This window comes from Cariama cristata, unplaced genomic scaffold, assembly GCF_000690535.1.
Source record: "Cariama cristata isolate BGI_N322 unplaced genomic scaffold, ASM69053v1 scaffold17851, whole genome shotgun sequence".
NCBI lineage: Eukaryota > Metazoa > Chordata > Aves > Cariamiformes > Cariamidae > Cariama > Cariama cristata.
Genome location: NW_009600019.1, coordinates 1 through 23899, shown reverse-complemented (window position 1 = coordinate 23899; position 23899 = coordinate 1). Strand labels below are relative to the sequence as shown.

At 37.5% G+C, this 23899-nt stretch overlaps 1 protein-coding gene across 1 annotated transcript in view; it reads left to right on the top strand.

Moving 5' to 3' along the window:
* RAPH1 (Ras association (RalGDS/AF-6) and pleckstrin homology domains 1) overlaps nucleotides 1-23893 on the top strand; it is a gene marked incomplete at its 3' end in the record, with an annotated part of 55318 nt that extends 31425 nt beyond the window's left edge. The window contains exons 4-13 of the mRNA XM_009709896.1: nucleotides 3604-3681; nucleotides 4956-5115; nucleotides 8880-9001; nucleotides 10763-10828; nucleotides 12292-12435; nucleotides 13660-13770; nucleotides 16405-16503; nucleotides 17112-17232; nucleotides 18890-19032; nucleotides 23802-23893. Coding sequence (XP_009708198.1) covers nucleotides 3604-3681; nucleotides 4956-5115; nucleotides 8880-9001; nucleotides 10763-10828; nucleotides 12292-12435; nucleotides 13660-13770; nucleotides 16405-16503; nucleotides 17112-17232; nucleotides 18890-19032; nucleotides 23802-23893 — 1136 coding nt within the window. The remainder of the gene's footprint in view (nucleotides 1-3603; nucleotides 3682-4955; nucleotides 5116-8879; nucleotides 9002-10762; nucleotides 10829-12291; nucleotides 12436-13659; nucleotides 13771-16404; nucleotides 16504-17111; nucleotides 17233-18889; nucleotides 19033-23801) is intronic.
* Nucleotides 23894-23899: the final 6 nt, after the last annotated feature.

The following is a 23899-nucleotide window of genomic DNA, read 5'->3' as shown; positions in this document are numbered from 1 at the left end:
TTTTCCCATTTTGCCAATGATCTCTCTAAAAGAGATCAGTTAATGACACTTTAAAAATGTACAATGAAAAGAAAATAAAACCTCAACCTAGAAATATGAGGCATAAAATCACAATACTTTAGGACGTTTTGGATGAACAAGTTCTTAACATAAGTATGTTGCCAAGCTTTCTTTCAATCAGGTGTGATGTTTTCCATAACCAAAAATAATCTTGGCTCAAAACTTTAAAATGCAAGTATAAAAATACTCCCGAAGCCGACCCATTGAAGTGAGGAATTTATGTTGCAATTTCGCGGTCATGTGTACCACTACTAAAAGAGAATAACCTTTTCCTGTCAGGGGTGGAAGTGACACTCCTTTATGTTTGGTGTTTTTACGCAGTGGTATATGTATATATCTCCTTTATGCTTTTCTATAGCATGTATGTGACCATAAAGGCTGTCTTACCAAGGAGTGGATTCTACTGAGTCTTTCTGCTGTGTTAATTTTCAACCAGATCAGCTCCCTGACTGAATTGTCTGTGTGGCCACAGCAGCCCTGTGACTGCTATATCTGAGAAGTAATGCTGTGCGAGGGAGGCAGGCGTATGAGCCATATCAGGGATGTACGTTGGTATATGCCACCTGTGAAACCGTGACCTAGGCAGCAGTCCTGTCATTTACATGCGTATTTATGACCCTTTGGCAACCTAACTCGCATCACTATTACTAGAAGGATTTATTAGCAGAGTGGAAATAAAAACCTAAGTAAAATGTGATTGGACTATATGTCCTGGTCTTGTTAGTTTGTGGCGTTGAATAGTTTACAGTTAGTCAGGTATTTTTGCCACCTGTCACCTTTCTCCATGTGCAATGAGAAATGCTGTTTGCTTGGTACAGGCTGATGGATTGCACATCCTTCCTGCCATCGAGGAGTTGTCTTGGCTCCATGCATGGGAGAGGAGAGAGCCTGTGTTTGTGTGTGAGTGCAGTTTGGGGGTGGTTTTGGTGGGGAGGGGTTGTGCATGGTTGTTTTCTTGGCCCATTAGGAGAGAAATAGAATAAATTGTTGTGAGTTTTGAAGACTTCTGTAGTTACTAAATTATTTTATTAGGTAATCAAAATAGATAGTTCCTCTGCCTGCTCCAGTGAAACCTCGTTTGTCACATCAGCAATGATACAACAACCTGAGCACTAACTCACTAACTATAAAGCAAAACTTGAGTAACTTAAAATCCTTGACTACTATGTACTTTCAGAAATTTCTAATTCTTGCTTCCTTTCCCTCTCTGCATTTCCAGTAAGTAGATTCAGGCCTCTGTTTATAATTTGTTGCTGGTTGAAACCTTATTTTTGTAATCATAGTTCTGGGGTTTTTTTTAATTTAAACTGACTTTATTAAACTCTAGTAAAGTATAAGGGATCCTGATCTCTGGACCCACATTAAAATTGAGTGGGAAATCAAAAGTAATCAGTAGGAGTTAAAATAGTAAATCCTCAAAATCTTTTTTGTTCTACATATTTGTTTATTTTTAAAAGCATTTTAGGGAATGATGGATTATAAACCTTGAGATCAGCAAAGATATTTTAGCTGTGTTGATGCAGGTATACGAGAGGCCCCCAGCTGGTTCCTTGTTGCTTGCTGTCTTGTTGCTGCCTGTGCACTGTGGCTGTAAAGTGCTCCTGCTGGGGTTTGCTATAGATAGTTGCGTTGCACAGGTGTGTGGTGAAACAGGGTGGAAAATTCAGTGAAGAGCAAAACCAAATGTGCTGTCAACCTTTGCACAGCGATAAAGGTTTATGGTTGGTTTAGTGAGCAGCTTTTTTAAACTATAAATTACAGTTTCTCCAAATATATGATAAAATAAAAAAAATCTTTTGCTCTTGCTGATTTCATAATGCACAGGTGCATAGCATCGCTTCCAGAAACTTACAAGTATTTAAAGCCTTGGGTTTTAGTAATAATTTATTTCTACAAATGGAAATGGTTAATATTAAGGAAGAAGAAGAATAGTTTAGAGTTCTAGGTGTGTTTTACACTTAAATGATTCTAAGCATCATGGCACTGTTTGTTTGTTTGTAATAGAATGCTGATCTGATTTAACCTTTCTAAGCTACATGATACCATCATTATGGTAAATAAAAAGCCATAGTTCCCTGTAGACTAATAAAAACCTATGTTCCTAGGTAATTGAGTTCTCAGATAATGTTTCAAGCTCACATTATTTCTGCTCGTGTCAACTTACTGGTTCATTTTATTGAAAAGAATTATGTTTCTCACAAGGCGGCTTATTGTCCTGTCTAGCTGTTGTTTTTTCCGGTGTGTGGTATGCTCACAGGTGTGAGGGAGCAAAAGCTGTTAACTAAGAGTACAATAAATAGCATAGGGAATGCCCTTTAGCAGTTGATAGGAATATTAGTAATTCACTGAGAAGTGGAAAACTTAAACTCTGTGGATTTCAGGGTGGCTGAATCTTGACTTTTACAAGAAAAGCATCTAAATACATGGTAAAGAAACCACAAATTACATTTATACAAGAAAGCAATGCAGAACTAAATGTATGCTGCGTGCTGCTTGTTGTTGTAATGGGCTGTGCTAGTTTTGATCTGAGAAAAATCTTAATTTCTCTCTTCTAAGGAGATTGAATATTTTGGAGGGGATTTGTTTGTTTAATATGTTTGTTTATTGTTCTAGAATTTTTTAAATAATTACGATGCTTTTAGCTATTGACCACAGTGAACATCCACATTTAAGATTTCTAAAATCTGAAATCTGCATATATCATCTTAAAAAGAGTGGTTGCTTGTTTAGCTGCATATTTCAAATCCATGTTCGACAGAAATATCAGTAATCTCCATAAATTAAGAACCAATATTGTTAGTCTTACAATATACAGATTTCTTTAGCATCAGCAGATAGAATAGATTTACATTATCTGAATTGTTAATTCATTTCCAGTTGTAACAAAACCCGATTGCTTAGAAGAGCATCAAAGAAAAGAATGCTCATTTGCTTTATGTGTCTTAAAATACTTAAGGTGAGGAGAAATACAGCCTGGATTTAGTAAAGATAAAGGGAGTGTTCAAGCTACTTACTTATTGCAAATGGATTTAATAGTTTAAGATCTTCCAAACCAATGTATAGAATTTGTTTTCGATACTTTCTGTGTGCTGCTAAATTCTGATACTTGTCAGTGTGCTATTTATGTTTTATGTTGATCAAAATCTATTGGGCGTATTCAATTGTAAGTTCTTGTTGAATATGTATTGTCCAAATCTATGACTCTAAATACATGGTATACTAAAATGTTTGCTAGCAATGCACAAGACTACTTACAGTATGGAAGAACAGAGAAATGTCAAGTGTGTCTATACAAAATGTATGCCTCCAGTATGTTCTTTTGGAGATAACGGCAGTTGTATTTCTAAATGTTAGATATCTATAGTAACACTTTTTGTCTTAAAAAATAATAGTCTTCATCATCACTAAGAAATAGTTGAGGATTTATAGGTGGATAAATCAGCATTTCAGTTCATGTTTTAAAGCATGGTAGTCTCAAAATTAAATCCACTAAAACCAAACTGAAGTTTGTGTTAACTGGAATTGTGTGTTGTGTGCCCCTAGGAGGAACAGGCTGCTAAACTCAAAGCTGAGAAGATTAGGGTTGCGTTAGAGAAGATTAAAGAGGCACAAGTGAAAAAGGTAAGTTATTTATACTGGTTTAAAACAAGATCTTAATTTTATACTTATTCACCTGGACAATGCAGGCAGAATTCTTCTCATTTTTGTCTGTTACCCTTAAGTTGCCCTGAATAAAATAGGAACACTGTAGCGTGCTGACCTGGAGTGGTAATGTGCTTTCTCATCTAGACTGGACCTAATCAAGAAAATCCTAGTGTATGGAATAACATTATGTTTTTCTTAAGGATTAGCTTATTTTGCAGCTAGTGCACATTGATAAGACTTTGACAACTTCCACCCAGAGCTGAATTGAAGGTCCAGCCTCCTGAGTTTGTATATTAAGCAGTCACACATTTAAAATTTGGGTCTGTTTTCTTTACAGATCCCTTCCTATTATACATCGCAGGATTTTCCAGTGATAAATAGAATACAAGCATTCCAGACTACAGACAGAGGCTACCAAGTAGAGAATGTCTACTGACATTACTTGATGTACTCTTAAAGAATATAAAGTGTTCCCTTGAAATTTAGCATTCTTATTTTACATTTGGAGTTTTTCTCTAGCTTTAAATGCCTTTTACATTTATATATCGAAAGCTGAAAAACTGTCCTGCGTGGAAGATGGGAATTAACAAGCCAACTGGTGTATTACAACTAGTGCGTTTTAACGTTTCCAGCTGAACCAAGGTATAAAAAAGGAAGCCTAATGATTGGCAAGAAGAATCTATTGTCTTAAGTTTTTTGATTGATTAAAAAAATGGCTGCATTTTTCTTTCTGGACAGTGACCTCTTTAAAGTGTCTATTCAAAGCCATTGGGTTTTAAAAGCAGATTTCTTTTGCATTAATGCTTCATACTCCCCAGAAAAAGAAGATTTAGTGTAGATATACTATTTACATAATCAGCATTTTTAGAAAATATGGAGGAAGTGGGCAGAAAGCTTGAACTGCAAATCTGAAAAATTCTGATTCTATATAAGGTTGTGCATTACTGTATATCTGTGTTTGTTCCACCTAGGCATGTGAGAAAAATTGTCACAAAGACACTTTATTAATCAGAACAGGACACTTTGGCAGGAGGGATTTCCCCTCCCTCCTTAACACACAACTAAAACACATTGTCATTGTATTGGGAAGACCTTTATATTTACTCTCTTATACTGAAGGAGAACAGTATCTTGTTAAGTGTCCATCATACAAATATCTAACTTTCATTTATGACTTTTTACATCTTGAGGGAGTGTTTTGGTTGAACGAAAATTAATCATTCTTGTTTTCCCAATTTTCTACTTAATAGTTGGTGATCAGAGTCCATATGTCTGATGACAGCTCAAAAACAATGATGGTGGATGAGAGGCAAACAGTGAGACAAGTATTGGACAATCTGATGGACAAATCACATTGCAGTTACAGTTTAGACTGGTCATTGGTGGAAACCATCTCTGAATTGCAAATGGGTAAGTAATAATTATGAACATTTATAATTCTTTTCTATTAATGTAATACTTGTCTATATTTATGTCCTCAGAATGTTTTAAAATCTTGTCTTCATAATGTTCATCATCTCATTCATTCATGAAGTAAATGTTCATTCATGTAGTAAATGTTCATGAATCACATTTCAGAATGATCTGGAAATGTTTTCTTCTTTCATATTAAAAGCATGTCTAAATTCTAAGAAATTTTACTGATGTCTAGTCACTGAGCCTCTTGGTTTTGATGTGTTCATCACAGAAGAAAGAAGTAAGGGATAAAAATCTTACCATGCATCTTCCTCTTTGTAAATAGTATTTTGTATTGATTCTAATAGCTCTTACTACAAAAAGCTGTCTACATTTTTTTTCCTGTTAAATATTTTAATAAAATTGGAAATATGACTTTAAGGGCAGTTAAAGGTCCTTTGCACTGCATTGCACATACCACAATGTAAGTTGTTCATTTAGCCAAAGGGTATAACATCTGAATGGGAAAAAAGGGGAAAAATGATAGAAAAACAGTATTATTAATCTCCATTATCAGAGAAGAATTATATCAGAGAGCTGTTAAGCACCTTACCTGTTGACTAAAGAAAAGCCCAGGACTGAACCCAAGTATCTTGATTTCAAATTAAAATCCAAATTAGTATTTCCTCTCTCTTTTGGTGAAACCTTTTCTATTTCAGGCAGCACAGCATATTACCTTTGCTTATTGTTAGACAGAGAAGGCCATTGTAAGGTGACAAGGCATCCTTTGATTCTTCTAACTTTCATATGAAAAATAATCTCTTACTAGGCTCAAAACCTTAAAATTTTAATAAATGAAATCTTAAAAGTTACCCAGTTTTGAAACCGGAAAGAATTTGCACAAATTAAGTTTATAAAAATCAAAGGTATAATTCTGTAACATTTTACCGATGAGAATAGTGTACATAAATAACCTTATAAATTCTGCAATAGTTTTATGTTTCTATCACTGAAAAATCTCTGAATGTGTAGGTCCTAGGATCCTGAACTCAAGGTTCAACCAGGGGTCTTTCCCATCCTAGATTTGCTTTCAAAAGACAATTCCATTCACTGTGCAGCCTGGAAAGAATAAAGGAAAAAAAAATACTGGAAAAAATATTTTTGGTTTCTGTTAGAAACAAAGAACTAGGCTGCAGACAGAAAGATAAACTGGTATTTGTCCAAATTAACAGTGTGACTGAATTAAGATTATTTTGAAATGAAACCAGAGTTAACAAATCTCTCTTGGTTTTGAGTGTTTTGCAAGTGTATTCATGCCTTATTGTATGGGCTCAGTGACATGCTGGGAATGACATCGTTTGACTACTGTATTGAAAGAGCTTCAAACTAAAGAACATCATCTGTTATAATTAACAGAATTTTAATTTCAGACTACAACATGCTCAGCTGAAGAGAGATGTGAGATGGTAAAATTCAGTTTCCTCTTTCATTTTTCAGTTTGAATTTCCTTCAACCTTGGTAGGGCAACTGTTAGGTAGTTTTTCATAGATTTCACACAGGTGTTTTTTTTAAAAAGGCAATCCAAAATGCAGCCTGTTTGGTTCGTATGTTTTGTACTGGAACTTGAAAAACAGGTGAAAAAATTATTCCTACAAAGTCCTCATGCTCTGTGCTATTGTGTATTGTACTATGTTATTTTGCCAGTGGTTCGTCTTTTGAAACATTTTTTTCTGGCAGTGCCTGTGTAGGAGCAAGGCAGTCCTTTATTATAATATTTTTCTTTAGTGGGACACAGAAGACCTATGTACCTTCACAGTGTATTTTACCATGTTGTCATGTCAGTTGATTGCTCATTAATTGCACAGTTCAATAAAATGCAGTGAAAGCCTTACGCTAACAAACTGTGGAGAAAGACATGAAGCCTGTGGAGTTCCTGACTGTTTTTGCATTTTATGTGGTGTGCTTCACATGTGTGTGGTTAAGTAGTTTTTGAGGAGTCCGATTTAGGTACATGTACTTGAAGTAGAAGGCCACCTGTTAGTATGTAGTGGTTTCACCAGGAGCTTTATGTGTACTTTCAGGAGAACTCAGTGATATTATTTCCAGAATGCAGAATGAAATGCTTTGCCTAGTTTTACCCTGCCAGTTTGTAACAGAAACAACCCTGGAAGGTTTCTTTTGGTTGGGACCGAGGTTGTTTTCATTTTCTTATTTAGAGCAGAGTACATCTATGAAGTATCTGTGAGTTACAAAGCTTTAATTTTAGAGAGTATGTTTCATAATAGGAACATTGCATTATATGCAGTTTTACATATTATAGGTGCATTTACACTTGGTGAATAAGTTGTTTTGAGTTCAGTTATTGTTCTTCTTGTAATAACAGTTCATATGTTTTGAAAGCTATCTGGTTTCACTAATGAGTGAGATTTAAGCTTTTGTATGACAGTCCTCTGAAGCTTTTTGTTTTGTTCTTCTGTTAGGTAACACCTTTTTTACTTTCTTGGAAGACAGTATTGCTGTGTTGCTGATAAGCTTGATGGAAGTTGTGAGTTGTAACTTGAAAGCTTCTTAGAAAGTTCTCACTGAGACCTCCGTAGTGTTGTGTTGTCATCTCAAACCTTAATTCATTCCCTACAGATGACATTTTGTTGCATTCAGTCTGCTTAGTATTCTTAATTACCAAAGATGTTGAGATGTCATCTGTCATCTCAGTCTCATTAGTGATAGCTCCTAGGTCTGGATGTGATCAGTGCCATGTACCCTCTGTAAAAATGTGGTGTAATTGATTTTGTGGGGAAAAAAAATGTGTTCTGCTTTCAGATGTAATTGAAAGGTCAAGCAAGTCCCAAAAGATTCTGAAAGAAATTAATTTGCTGAAATGCCACTGTGTGGCCTATGTGAAGAGGGAACAAATTGCAGAAAGCCAGATTCTACCTCAGCATCTTTGAAAGGAGGAGAATGTTGGTCTAGTGGTTTTCCAAAGATGTATTCTTCCTTATTTGCTTTAGAATAAGGGTTTTCAGGTATTTCTCCTCCATTCCAGTAAATTTTCCTCTTTGTTTCTTCCTCTCTTCTCTTTTGCCTGTTTTCAGCATCTTGTACTTGTGATAACTGTTTCAACAGAGAGTCAAAGCTCAGAGTTCTCAGAAGCTATTGTTGATACTTCGTTTATTCAGCAAGATAGATTGTAAGAAATACACAGTGTCAGTTTTCAGGCTTCTTGTACAATATCCCCACTAACCATGAGTATTCTGCATTGCAGAAGCATTTTGTTTTCCCTCCGATCATTGTCTATTACTTTTTTTGACACTTGAGAAGTGAGATAGTAATTGGGGATGTAGAAACAAATTCTGTGCTGAAAAAGCTGCCTTACAAATTCCTCCAGGGGTTGTGTGGACCAGAGTACATATAAATGTGATAACCTTCTTATTTGTACTCATAAGTTTTGAAATGTCATCATTTGAGTCTTCTGTGTTCATGTGGGATGGTAGGCTTTGTCAGGTAAAAAAAACAAAGACACTTCCCATATTGATGGAGCTATAAGTCTGAAGAGACGGAAGTGAGTTTTGAGTGAGTGTATGTGTAAAATTAAACCAGGCACGTCTGAGATTTGACTAAGTTCTTTTAGTTTCTTAGTGTAAACTTCTTCCCCATTTCAGTAGACCTTGAACTCTATTTTCTCTACGTATATGCCTTGTCTCCCAGATACGACTACAGACTAATTTCTGCCACAAATTGTGACAGATTCAAATGTATTTGCTCTCTTGTTATTGCTGCAGAAAGGATCTTTGAAGATCATGAAAATTTAGTTGAAAATCTTCTGAACTGGACAAGGGATAGTCAAAACAAACTAATGTTTGTGGAACGTATAGAGAAATACGCACTTTTCAAGAATCCCCAGGTAAGCCTGAGATTCATGTTGAATGCGAGTGTGTGTGCACACACTCGTGCCTGATCATAGTTTCTTACTTTTTTTGGTAGCATTCATTTCCATACTTTATTTTGATACTTCTGTATGTATTAAAATGCCAGGCAACTTTACATTTCGGCACCATGTGCATCCACATTGTGGCTGGCACAAAACCAAGTCCCTAGCAGAAAACCACGAGCTGAAGTAGTCTGTTTGCTAATGTGTTTGTGGGTAATTTTGATGGAGATGAAGGCAAGCAGTTTCATGGCACTTACACCAGTACGTAGTGCTGTTCAAATATGTAACTATGCAAGAAAGGTGTTGGCAGATATTGCTAATAGTAACGCCTCTTCACTGTGCATTCTTACATCTCTGGCAGGAAGGGGAACAGAAAATGTAAGAGAATAGCTACTCCATGGTCAAACGGCAAGTGAAGAGAAGAGAGCATGTGTCCCTCCCTGTGGAAGCTGGGACCTGCCTCTATTCACCTGTGTTTCCTGTTCCCTGGCTAGGAAAGCAAAGGCCCCTCTTCTCTCTCAAATGGTAGCTAAGATTTGGTGTCCGGCATTCATTACATTACAATTCAGTATTGTAAGGGAGTGGAGGAAAAGAAACAGAAAAGCAGAAGGTGGCTTTTTGAAGAATTTGAATTTGAAAGAACTGGTTATAATATCACTTGATCTCTCAACTCATACCTAATGTATTCCCTTTTGGGATCATAGATTATTTTTATATCTGTATGGTATCTATGTGGCAATTTCTTGGATTTAAACTGAGTATCAGTTTTGCATGCTTATCATTTGGGATACCATCAGCGTACTTGGGTTGGGTTTTTTGGTTGAGGGTTTTGTTTTAGAGCAAGAATTGAAAGCCAGGTCTTATTCAAGTGCTTTGCAATGAAGCAGCAAAACTCTAAATTCTTTTTAAAAGCATATAGAGGATACGTTTACTATCAGTACATATGGTAGTCGCCGTCAACAAGAATGAGGTACCAGCAGAAAACCAATATTTTCTCCTTGGTTTAAAATATTGAACTGGTTAAACTTTGTGAATATTTTTTTTTTCCAATATAAGAGCTAGGGGTTAGGAAGAGGAAGATTTTTTTTTTTTTTCATTGTCCCAGTCCTTTCCAAGCTGAAGATGACTACAAAACTTATTAAATAAGATACAGCACCTATGCATAGTTAGGTTCGTTTTAAAAAGACAAAGAGTATTTAGTAACTCTTCATGAAAAATAAATTTTTTTATTCAGCAAAAATGTCGGGGCAAGGTAGAAAGAAGTAAATTGCTTCTGTGTGTGCTTCTTTGAACACGTCAATAATGGCAGTATGTAACAAGTTTAAAGATCTCTGGTTTTTTAAATATTTTTGTTGTGGGAATTTCAAGTTCATAATATCTTTATTTCTGGATGCATTGTACCAGGCAGCTGTTTGTTTTGTGGAAAGCCAGGACAATGTTGTTATGAGGCTGTTACTTAAGAGAATTGACTGATTGATATTTCTGGAAAAGGTGGTTGTAATTTAGTATGGACTAATTGATATTTCTGGAAAAGGTGGTTATAACTTAGTTCCATCTATTATTTAGCAGTCTGACAGATAGTTTCAATTGCATTACAAAGTTTTGTTCAATTAATGTATTGTTCTTAGCTAATAGCTGGGCTTTTTTCTTACTGCTACAGAAAGGTAAATGAGAAATATTATTTGACTTGGTTTCAGAATGCCTATAGAAATACTAAACTTTCTCTTATTACAGAACTATCTTCTAGGGAAGAAAGAAACCTCTGAGATGGCAGACAGAAATAAAGAGGTGCTGCTAGAGGTAAGACTGCGAAAACAAAAAGGGCATAGTGGTCATTTCAGAGCTTGAAGCTAAACTCTGAAAGGTTGTAGTGATTGAAATTGATAGAGCTGAATGTAAATCTGAAGCAACTGTGAATGGAATGTGGTACATTTGAGATAAATGGCTATTTTAACGTTACCCAGTTTCAGATACAATCAGTTAATAAAAATGTGTCTTTATTTTGATCAATAACTAAAATGCCATACACAGTGATAATCAAAATGAGGTTACCCGTACCTATGGCTAAAACCAGTTGAAATTTGCAGAACTATCACCTGGTTTTTTGACCTGTGGTGGTAGCTTTTTTTATTTATTTTTTTTTTACTCTCCAAATTGTTATTCTCTACAAAATTCTATAGCATTGGTTCAATGACTAGTCTATGTTAATATTTTAAATTTTAATAGTAACCAAAGTAGTTAAAAATTGTTTTGATTACATTTTAAAATAAACAGTCAAATATTAAATTTAAAAAATGAGTAACAGAAAAGAAAGTCAGTTAATATGAAACACTTTAAATAGTTTACAGAACTAAGAACAACAAAAAAAATGTGTGGAGCAAATAAAGCAAACGGTAAACATAACCTCCATAAGCTGAGAACGTAATGGTTTTGTGACATTTTTGTAGAGATATACCCATGCTGAAGTGTCATAACTTCCACTTGATTTCCAGAATAATGGTTATGATTTCAGTAGTTGCACAAAAGTAAATACTTTGGGTATTTAATTTTGGATTATACTTATTACAATTTAACTTATAAGTAGCATATGTGTGTTTTTAGTATATTATTAATACAGGTTTTAATAAGTGGTCATGTGAATACTGTGGATCATAAAGATGCTTAAAGCCATGGCATGCAGAGGGTTGTCATTCTGTCTAATTCTTTCTGTCTGCTAGGATTACTCATAAATCTCTGTGCTGCATATTAATATGGAGCGTTTTTAAAGCATTTGTTTTCCTCTGTTGGCTCTTTATAGATAGAACCTTCACAGAAGTTGTAGTGTTGGCAGTTAGTAGCAACAAAGTACTCGTGGAATGAATTATAGCTATATCTGATGGATATGTAATTAGGTTTTGTGTATACTTAGACTTATGATGCTGTATCTATAAGGTGACCTCGTGACTTTAAAACCAGTAAAACCATTGCGGGATCTATTACTGATAAGCAGTGGTTAGAAAATCTTAACAGTAGCTGCTAGTATTTTTGTTGCCATTCTTGCACTGAGAAAATACTAAGATCCCCTATTGTGTTTGTCTGAATTACCTTAGAGCTTCTACAATTAATCTCTTAAGTTACATCACTGCATGAAAAGAAGACCTGTCCCTGTTATGTGTGCATTCCTTAGATAAAGAATTTCAGAAATTCAGTCATTAAAAACAAACCACTGCATGCTGTATGTTCTGTCTGTTTCTCTCTTCCTAAACCACTGTATTCATTGGCAGGAATGTTTCTGTGGAAGTTCTGTAACCGTGCCAGAGATTGAGGGAGTTTTGTGGCTGAAAGAGGATGGTAAGAAATCTTGGAAGAAACGTTACTTTCTTCTTCGAGCTTCTGGAATCTACTATGTCCCTAAAGGGAAGGCAAAGGTATGCTATTTTAAAGCAATTTCCCTGAATTGTTTGTTGCTGGTAAATCGTGTGCACAAGAGCCAGCCTTAAATATTGACTTAGCTGTGTCTTGCCTAGTGCCACATCCCATAATTAAAAGTGCAGCTTTATCATGGAAATATTGTATAAATTACTATGGTAGCACTTGATGTGAAGGGTGTAACCCCAAATTTAAAAATGCAAGAAGACAAGGGTCTGCTTTTTGAGTGAACTTGGGGTTAGGTGTTCAGAAACACTTGAAAAATAATTGGTGGAGTTGAGGGGCTGTCTTATCTCAGGCAGAATTCAGATGAAGGATGAAATTGCACTGCAGATAACAATTATAAAATACCAGACCAACTTCATAATCAGTCTGCATGATTTCATTGGATTTAGTTAGTTCATATAGATGGCATTCTTTTTGGACCAATTTGTGCTATGTTTTTTGAAACAAATAAACATAATACCATTTCTTCAGTGTCACTTACTGCTGTTCTGTGTGTATCAGTAATGAAAAGTAAATAGAAAGCTGTTGTAAATGTATTATAGCTTCAAGACTGAACTACTGTGAGTTCAAGTTGTCCATGAATCGATCAATCTTGACAGCATCAACGGATCCCCTGTACAGGAAGTCCACTTCCCACACAGCTGGCAATGAAGAGGGAATCTCTGTCAACGCATCAGCTCCCTTTAGAGTGGAATACATCTCAGATGTTCTTTCCGCAGTCTTTAGCTTCGTTAAAACAATCTATATGCAAGACAGCCTGTTGAAATTGTGCCCTACAATTGCTGCCAAACATCACTAGAATTTTACTCAGTCACAGTGGAATTTGGACACTTTGATTATTACCAAGATGAAATGTAACCAACAGCTGTTAAAAAGTTCCTGGTCAACCAATCCTATTTACTTTCTGCTGATACCAATGCTGAATAAACACTAGTAGTCCAGTGTAAAATGTTGTCAAAAGGCAAAATGCAGACAAAACACAAAAAACCAGACTGAATTTGGAAAAGGATATCCTGGTTAAAAATGAATGTCCGATGCAAGACTTTATGCATGGCTGTATCTCCTTGTATTGGTAGTTTTCGAATCACATTGAAACTAATATTTGACCTTAACTAGACCTTGTATTAGTGTTGGATCTTAATACTAGACTGATTTCGTCAGTGCATGTGGCTTTCTTATAAAGATATTTTGTAAATTATTATTTTTGTATTTAATAGGTCTCACGGGATCTCGTGTGCTTTCTACAGCTAGACCATGTCAGTGTTTACTATGGACAGGACTATCGGAACAAATACAAAGCACCCACAGACTATTGTTTAGTGCTAAAGGTAACTTGTTAATTGTTTTGAAAATTCTCATACTAAAAAGAGCAATTAAAGAGCTTGAAGCATTTCGACAGTAATCTTAGTCCCTTAAAATAACTACACTTCCTAATTGTGAGTGAGAGCTGATTAACACAATATTAATCTTGGAAGAGATTATAATTTAGAATACACTTCCTGTAGTAATATAACAATTGGAAAACTATGCCTGTCAGATTTCAGGATGAGTCTCTAAATTATCTTCATTCTGAACATGAGATATCAAAATTGCCTTAAGCTACAGTGACAATGAGAAAGCTATGTTTAACTACATCTTCTGTGGAGTTGTAATAAGCCTCCTTGACAGAAATACAGTGAAAAAAAACAGAGAAAATGCCATGTGGGGAGTAGTGCAGAGGGAAGAAATGGCTGTGAATCACTTTCTTCCACATCAAGCTGACAGATTTCTTCCACCTGCTAGAAGATCCCTGTGGATTGCAGGGGGGGAGGAGGGAAAAAGATCATAGAGAGAAGCAGAAGAATGGCTTTACTGGATTCAACTAGGACTCTCGATTTCTCTGACTGTGGCCTTTCTCTATAAGCTGCTTGGGGAAAAATTAGAAGTACAGGACAGTCTTGTAGACATATTTCCATAGAATACTTTTTCACCCTTTAGAAACTTAGGGAGCTGTGGAGTGGATCTTGGCTGTTAATAGCCCTAGGTGCATTCTTACTCTGAGTATGCCCTATCTCTTTTGGGATTCTAAGAAACTTTTAGAATGCTGCAGCCGTTGAGTACACCTTGTATGCTCTTTAGCTTGTTCTGAACCATCAGTTGCTTTTCATTTCATTTTCCTCTAGTTCTTATATAGGAAGGGAAGTTAGTGAACAATTGTTGCCTGTTCTCCATGCTACTCATGACTTTGTAAATGTTTTCATAATGCCCTGAATTGTCTTACTTCCAGACTGATGAGTCCTAGTCTATTTAGTTGTTCATCATACTCTAAAACATAACACTAAACTCTTATTTTCCATTTGGCAACTCCATACTGTACAAGAGTTCAGTGAGATAATACCCCTTGGAATGCTAATTTCAGGGAGCTGCTGTCTTCTCAGAGCGCAGGTCCAGAGTTGTGCAGAAATTGATATTAGAGAGTCAAGTCTACCCGTATTACCCAGCCTGAGGGAAAGGGGGTGCTGTAAAGGAAGAAACTTCTGAGTATAAAGGACAGGTAGAAAGAACAAGTAGAAAAAAATGTTATGAAAGCAGTGACCTGATCTTAAACCGTGAGATTAATAAACTGAGTACTCCGAGTTATTTTAAATTGCATCAACTGATCTCCCAGTCTGTCTTGACTCCCACGCAGTGTTCAAAATGTGTCAGTTCCTTCAAGATAGCTAGCTATAAAGCTATTTTAAAACAGATTTTCACAGTATGTTCACAGCAAGTGAAGGATGGATTTGAAAATAGTGCAAGTAACAAGAGATGGTTATAGTTGCACCTACAGTTTTCCTTTGACCTCTTACCTTCCTTGGTCTGTAGCTCATGTGGTGTTGTGTACATCAGTAAATTAGAATGTTTTATGTGCATGGAGTTGCCCAGAGAAGTTGTGGATACCCCATCCCTGGAAGCATTCAAGGCCAGGTTGGATGGGACTTTGAGCAGCCTGGTCTGGTGGAAGATGTCCCTGCCCATGGCAGGGGCGTTGGAACGAGATGATCTTTAAGGTCCCTTCCAACCAAACCATTCTGTGATTCTATGAATACGCAGCTGCCTGTCCACTGTGTGAAAAAATTATTTCATCTTCCAGTAGACAGGATAACATGTATTTAGGCCTACTGAGAGGTAGACATTGAATATCAAATATGGAACATGATAGTAAGGGAGAAAGCATACACCTGAAACTGGAAATATTTTCCATGTTGTTATAGGTCATTGGAGCAGTAATTGAATGCAATTAAAAGCAAAAAAGTCAGTGTTTGTAGGTATTTGTAAATTCCTTAAAGAAAATTGATTTCTTCCGTTTACATGTCACTTTCTAGCCACATCATTTGGACAGGTTAATAGTGAGTTATTTTTTCAGACTTGTTGACCGCACAGAGTAAACCGGACTAAGTCTTACCTAAGTAGATTTTTTTTTTTAAAAGTATTGCCATTCTGAGCGTAAATTAGTACATGAAAATGTTAAAGTCAAATTTTGTGTCTAAATTGTCCCTATATTTAAGTAAATTATTGGGATAGAGTTAGTTGGGTAACTTGGACAAAGTGAAGCTATATTTTCAGTTTGGAACTGCTGAATCACCAAATTGCTATAGTAAGAAGGATTGAGTTCTGCCTTCCTCAATTTTTACAAAGTAACATTGATGTTTTATGTTAGTACCAATGTATAGAAGCCATACAGGTTTTTTTAGTAGAAACTCAGTTTTGTGCCATGAAGATTCACTAAACTGGGAAATATATCCAAAACATGAACATGTTTTTGGAGGGGTGAATGGCAAATACAAACTGAAAGGCTGATTCTCACTGAAGTCCAGAATGAATTTGTCTTTATATGTTTGCTTGCAGCATTACCTTTGTCTGTATAGACCTCAACAGATACATTGCTTTCCTTGCTTTCCTAGCTATTAAAATATTGATGAGGATTTACAATTTTTCTGCAGCATCCTCAGATCCAGAAGAAATCCCAGTATATCAAGTATCTTTGCTGTGATGATGTAAGAACTCTACACCAATGGATCAATGGCATCCGCATTGCTAAGGTAACCTCCTCTAGGCAGTCTTGCACTGTTGTCAAGAGTTGTTGTCATTATCTGTTTGCAACCACTCACAGTTACTTAGCAAAATACATGCTAAGTCTAACTTCCCTCTTTTTAACTATTCTGAACGTGAACTGTACAATGTTTTTATATATTTCATTCCCTTGCAAAATTGTTAGATTTTGTTATTATGATAGTTCAGTAATTGGGCCCTTTCTTCTTGTTTCTGCTGCACCTCTGTCACATGACACAGTTCTAATTGACATCATGGCTAGATTTTAGCCAGTTCCCTTACAGATTTTAAAAAAAGGCTTAGGGGAAAAGAGAATTGAGAAAACAAAATTGTTTTTGAAGATCCCCAGGTTGGCTTAGTTTATTCATTGACCCTTTTCTTGCTTGATGCTACCTCTTCTAGCATAAATAAACTGTTTTTCTTTCTTTCAGCAATTCACTAATAAAAAATTAATGTTACCTGAGCTCCTTAACAAAAAGCCTGTTATTTCTCTCTGGGGGAAAAAAAGATGGAATAGAGAAGCCAGAGGTAGAGCTCAACAGTCTGAAAAGGGTACACAGCCTATATAGTTGTTAAATTTGCTTGTCATTTTGCTTAGTATGGGAAGCAACTATACATGAACTATCAGGAAGCATTGAAGAGAACAGAATCAGCATATGACTGGACTTCCTTGTCTAGCTCCAGTATCAAGTCAGGCTCCAGCTCATCTAGTTTGCCAGGTAATAATGTGATCTCTGTCATAATGGAAAGATTTCCTTACTTTTTTTATCATCTGCTATCTGGAGACCTCAGGAGGGGCTATTGCAGGAAATGGACTGTTTCTCTGAAGTATTTTATGCTATGATTAGTCTAAAACATAGACTTTATGTTTACCGTATATACGAAAAAACATATAAAACCCCTGTTTTATTATATTACTTGCAGTGGTGTATATATTTGGAACATACAGTACTTTCTTGTTCACCTCCAGAAAAGAATGTTTTCCTGATACTGAGAAGAGAAAACTTACTTTCAAATTCCTGATGCCTCTATCTATCTTCACCTATTTAACAAATAGAAATCAAATATATGTTTTAATGATGCATAGAGCATGTGTGTGTAGCTCTTAAACTGCTTTTGTTGACTGAAATATTTGAAAATGGAAAATGAGAAATAGTGCCTGCCCAAAGGCAAAGACCTAAACAATCTCTTTAAAGACAAACTTTGAAAATACCGTTTCTGTTCCTGTGTCAAAATGTGTGTGCCTGCAGTAATATGCTCCTGTTTACCTCTCAGCATAACTAGGACTATTTTTTTTGTAGCACATAACAGTTTAAAAATTGATGAATGGTTTGTGTAGTCTCATTTCACTGTTCAGGGCTGACTGACACATTGCCAGGTTATTCTGAACCCTCAGGGGCAAGTTTCATTATTGAGAACAGGGTATTGTGTGACAGTGTTTTGTCCATTGCAGATACAAGTCAGGAAGTGATGCTACTGAATTGGAAAGGTTCAGAAAGTAGCTTGTGGGAATAAGCTAAGCAAATTCAGCCTAATTGGGGAGGCAGCATGTTTTTTCAGCTGTGTGCCACAGCTTGCCAGGTGTAGTGGTAAATTCTCAGTTACTGACAATTTCTCCACCCAAGCTGGGTGTTTTTCTGATAAAGTTTCTCTTCTTGTGGGGAGCTGAGCGACAGCCCACCAGCCATGCTTTTTCTCCTAGAGCTACAGTCCAGCCTGTGCCTAGATGCTCTTTTTCCCCAGGACACCTTGGGACTCCAGAGAAAGCAGGTGCCAGGCTGGATAAATTGATGTGGCAGTCGTTGCGGCTGTCTTTTCAAGATACACCATGGACCCAGAGCATCATCCGTTTTTGTTAGTTGCAGGATGTGCATCATTCCTTCTCTTCCCATGAGGAATGGAGCAGTTAGAAGCAGACTACTGCCTCGGCTAGCATAGTCTGCCTGTCCTCGGCCTTTGTCCAGTGTCTCTTTCTAAGGTTGTGCTGGGAAGGAGTGCTGGAGAGAGCAGGCTGCATGCGTTGCATGAACTAGGGCTTTTTCCAAACTGCAGGAGCTGTTGGGTGTTTCAGAACCTATACAGCTGCAGTGTGTTTTTACTTTGCAGCATATATGACATACTATCATCTTTGTGGAGCTTCTGATTTGGTTAATACCAGGGATCTGTTGCACTGTTGTGTTTTCCAGCCAGTAACAGCCTGGATGTGAGCTAGAGCTTATGCATTAGTTAGTGGGAACGATGGATGTCCTTTGGTGGGATAACATGTTTAACAAGTGTGACCAATAAATGTTACACAGAGTTGCATTATAAGCACACCGACTTTACTCTTACATTCAGAAACATGTGCTAACTGTTTCTTAACTTTCTTCTGAACAGAATCTCAATCAAATCATTCTAATCAGTCTGACAGTGGAGTTTCTGACACCCAGCCAGCTGGACATGTCCGTTCCCAAAGTATCGTCAGCTCCATGTTCTCCGAGGCCTGGAAGCGAGGCACTCAACTGGAGGAGTCCAGCAAGGTAACAAGAAGACTTTAGTTTGACAACCAACACCCAACAAAATGTACGAGACAGAGTGATACCTCTTCCACCTCTGTCTTGAGTGAGATTTCTTCTCTTTTTTACTGTTATTTACATACATTGCCATATAATTGTTTTTTCAGGAATAATTTTTTCAGGGAATTCAGCCCTGGAACCTTCTGTTCTTGCTTTTATTTGTGTGCACAGAAGCCCTCCGTTTTTTTGAAGGCATGATAGAACCCTTCCCATAGAATCCTATTAACTAATGTTGAATAAAGACAAAATAAAAAGAACAGCTGTTGACAAGTTGAATGAAATTCTTCCACTAAGATCTTTCTCCAACCACATCTTTCCATTGTAAAGATGTGAATAACTCAGACCTGAAGGCAGGTATATCTAAGAAGTATTCCAGTAGTTTTTTCTCAAATGTTTTCTATTACATTCAGTGGAAATGGAAACAGTAACCATAAATATGGTCAAAGCAAAAGTACTAAAATTGACAGCAATTGTGGTTTGAGGCAGATTTGGTATCTCTTGTTGCTGGTAGAGAGTTAGAAAATATTTTAACCCACTGAAGCCTGGGGCTCAGGTCTGTTGTGGTTTGGTTAGTTTTCTGTCCTTTCTGTGGCAATTGACTGGTGTAGGTCCTGGGGAACACTTGCAAAGACAGCAGAATTGCCACTTAAGCTGGGTTGTTGTCAAACTAAAAGGAATTTCCAGGTTCTTGAATAGCCATGACATCAGTATTAACTGCAGCAGTTACGTGTTGAAGTATGTTGGCAGGATGCTATGAGAAGCTATCTTTATTCCTGTCAATTTTGGATCTTCCCTGGACCCCAGGTTCAAGCTAGAGAAGCAAGCTTTTTAAAACTAAAACCATGGGTCACTACACTGACAGTACTGTATCATATAACTGACTAAAAATAAGACACACACAACATCACATTTTCAAGTAACAAAGCACATGTGGCACAATGTGAAAACTGACATGGCTGCATTCTTTGGGATTCATAACTTTTCTGCGGTGCCTGCTGCCTTGGAAATTGTCTGATTCTAATAGTAATGTAGCACTCAGTACAGGAATGTAGCTTGCTAAATTGTGATCCACATTTTTGTACTGCATGAGTGCAACACCTGATGCATGTTCATCAGCAGATGGCTTATGTATGTGTACAGGGTGCATCATTTCTGCAGGAGCAGGGTAGATGCAAAAGAGAGGGCACTTGAGTGTGTCTAGCATGTTTCCAACAGGTGAAAGAGTACTGCTATGCAAACTGCAATGTTACTGTTTCCTAAAGTTGTGAAAATCTTGCTGCTACACTCTCTGAGCTTTTAGAGAAAAGTTTGAAGTTTATCACAATGGGATCACTGTTGTTCTTATCAAGTTCATAGTGCTGCTGGCAATTGCTCATTTAAATAAACACCAAGAATTTTTATGTATTTGATTAAAGCCATTTTAAAAATAAAATATTCAGACTGCTCCCTGTTGAGGGCCGTCCACGTTTCAACATTTCATCAATTTGAGTTCCTTTCTATGAGCAAATCCAAGAAAAGATATATATCTCTTCCTCATGCGTAACACAGGTGAATGGATTGCACTAAAACTTCCAAAGAATCCAAATGAAATGAACCATTTAAAATTATAATTCAAAGCCATGTTAAAAAATTCTGAGTAAAATGGTGACAAATTTACCGTCCATCAAACTACAGTACGTGCCTTTTTATTCTGTACAGCTCTGGGCCAAGGAACTTAAATAACTAATAAATCAGACTGGCAGTGGAAAATGTTAAACTGTGTGGCAAGAAAGGAAACAACAGTGTTGAAAAAATTGTAAGATACCTGAAAAGGTAGTTGCAGTGATACTGAGATGTGCTGGCTTAGGCAGATTGGTCTCCAAACAGTTATTTCGGAGGTAGTTATTCCACAGTGCTTTGGTGACGAAGCTGGCTTAAGAAGTTCATGCAGGCAGGTTGCTGCAAGGGGCAGAATTAATGGGGACTTGGCCAGCATGTCCCTTCCCCTTCTGCAACAGCTCTCTCCCCCCTTGTCACCCTTGTCTCATCCCCCTCAGCAAGCAGTGCAGAACAGAGCATGCTTTGGCCCGGCAGGGAGATGACATTGAGGCCGGCCAGCCAGGCAGGATGTTGTACTGGTTGGCCAGTGGCTAACTGCTCAACAAGTTAAAAAAATGGGTGAGTTCTACCTGCTTTTCCCTCATTTACCAGGTGCCAGTAACTTCACAACAATTTCTTGAAGTTGAAAATATACTGAGATTTCTAGTGGTCTGTCATATTTGACTGAAATTTGCTAACCAATCCGAAAGCAACTGGCACAGGAAAAGAGATGGCAAACAGTTCAATTGCAAAAGCTTGTTTTCTTAGGAAAAACAGCATTAAAAAAAGGCACAATTATTTAAAAATAGATACTATTCTTTTTGTAGCATTTCTGAGAGTTCCAGGTAGTCATGAAGATGCATGTTACAAATACGAATTGATAGTAATCAATAAGTAATTATTCAAGATACACAGAAGGACATCACATAGTTACAAGGATGAACAACAACAATGATCCGTTTCAAAGTTTTTCTATAAACAAAGTATCACTGAATATGTTTCTGGTTGTGGAAGTTTAATTTGATTCTGTGGAGATGGGAGGGGCTCCCCCTCCTGAGATGCATGATATTCTTTTCCCTGTCTTGAGTGTTTTAATTTGCTCACTGTGAAAATGACTGTCTTCAATGGATATGAGGAAAATTTCTCTCTGTTTCGAATATATCTAAGATTAAAAAAGCCAGGTTTCTCAAAGTGCAGGTAATCTGTCCACTTCATATTTTGAAAGATTGCTGTTTACCCAAAGAATACTTTATTCATCTGTTTACTTTCTTCACAGTTGGGCAGTGAAGATCTCATTATGTCTCATTTTGCTGGTTAGATTTTGAACACGTTATTTTGAATGGGATGCTGCTACAACAGGCATCAAAATGCACGTTCACTGTGTGTGCTCTAAGTGACAAATTCAAGATTCTCCAAGGTCTTGTCATTCAGGGATAGCTGTTTTGTTATGCCTTGGTCTCCCTATCTGTCTATTTTATGCCGCTTTTATTTTTTCTGTTGCCTTTTGCTGTCTCAGGTGTCAAAAGTGAAGCTCAGCACAGCTAAGGTCAGCACACCCGTAGTGCCTTATACAGGGCACAATTAAGGTCAGGTGGTGCTACTTGAAAATTCATTAACCTGGGTGATTGGGAGAATGGTGATTTATAGACTAACACTTGCAAGAGATCAAGATTTCTCTCCTGTTTTGTTATGTGGACACCTTGATTTAGCTCCAGAACTGTTACACTCTTGCCTTCCAGAGCTAATGTGATGGGTAGAGGCACACCCATGTGCATTGTAAATCACTGTTGTTTCTGGCTCTAATCCTTTTGGTGTTGTTCTGTGCATATAGACGCTGAAGAAGAGAAGGCTCCAGGGAGACCTTAGAGCAGCCTTCCACTGCCTAAAAGGGGCCTACAAGAAAGCTGGAGAGGGACTTTTTACAAGGGCATGGAGTGATAGGAGAAGGGGCAATGGCTTTAAACTGGAAGGGGGAAGATTTAGATGAGATATTAGGAAGAAATTCTTCGCGGTGAGGGTGGTGAGGCAGTGGAAGAGGTTGCCCAGAGAAGTTGTGGATGCCCCCTCCCTGGAAGTGTTCAAGGCCAGGTTGGATGGGGCTTTGAGCGACCTGATCTGGTGGAAGGTGTCCTTGTTCATGGCAGGGGGCTTGGAATGAGATGGTCTTTAAGGTCCCTTCCAACCAAACCATTCTGTGATTCTATAATCTTTTTATTTTTAATGGGAATGTAGGCTTACAATTTTAGAGAAACAATTTAACTTGTGCAATACCCAACAAGTGGACTAAAACATTGCTTGCTGCTTTCCCATTGCTCCTTCCCTTAGTCAGCTTTTCTCTGTCTTTCCATTCTTTTTCTGTTTAACGTAATAGTTGCATGTATAGCTTTTCTTTCCTAAGATCACTTTCTTCTGCAGATCCCTCAACATTTCCTTCTGGGGAAATTTTCCTAGGAAACCTCAGTTCTGCCTCTTTTCCCTCATTTTTTTTTTCCTTGCCAGTCTTGGATATCAGAGCATGTGGAGTGGAAGCATCTCAGTAGTATTCCTGCATAGAACTTGCTCTTCACATGTTTTAGAGCCGTTTAGGATTCCTGCATTTTGTAGCACTGAACAGTTTAAGGCCTGAGCTAACCAGCACAAAGTCTTGACAGGTGCTCTGGAAGGCCATGTATGGTTTAACTCTAGGCTTACTGAGCAGAGGAGATGTCCACAGAGTCTCTTCCTCTGCCTGATGTCCTTGGTCATGGCCTGTGGCGTTCTGGGGAGTGTTCTGTTTGGGTCATTACACTTGCCCAGAGGAGGACGAGCGATTCTCACTGGGTCCAGCTGCCTGCCCCACAGAAGTGACAAGGCCAGTGTATTTTCTCCCTGACATTCAGCCTAGCTTCAAATAGACCTGACTCCACTGGTTCTTGCCACCTCCCCTCCCTGCCTGCCCGATCAGACTGCATGGTCCAGGCTTGTCAGTGTGTGGAATTGTCTCTTGCTCCATTGTTTTGCTAATACTTCCTGCATGCTGTAATCCGCCACTTAGTTTTTAATGACAGGCACATTTAGACCTTGACTTTATAATCTCTTTGTCTCCTTCTCTCCCTCCCTCTCTATCTTTTCCTTTTTCTCCCCTTCTACTTTCACTATAAATCGCTTCCCAATAGGCCCGAATGGAGCCTGCAGGTCGGCCCTTCGTGTCCGTCGCACCCCCCGTGTCCCCACAGACAAAAGTGGCGACCCCCTATGCAGCATCACAGCCATC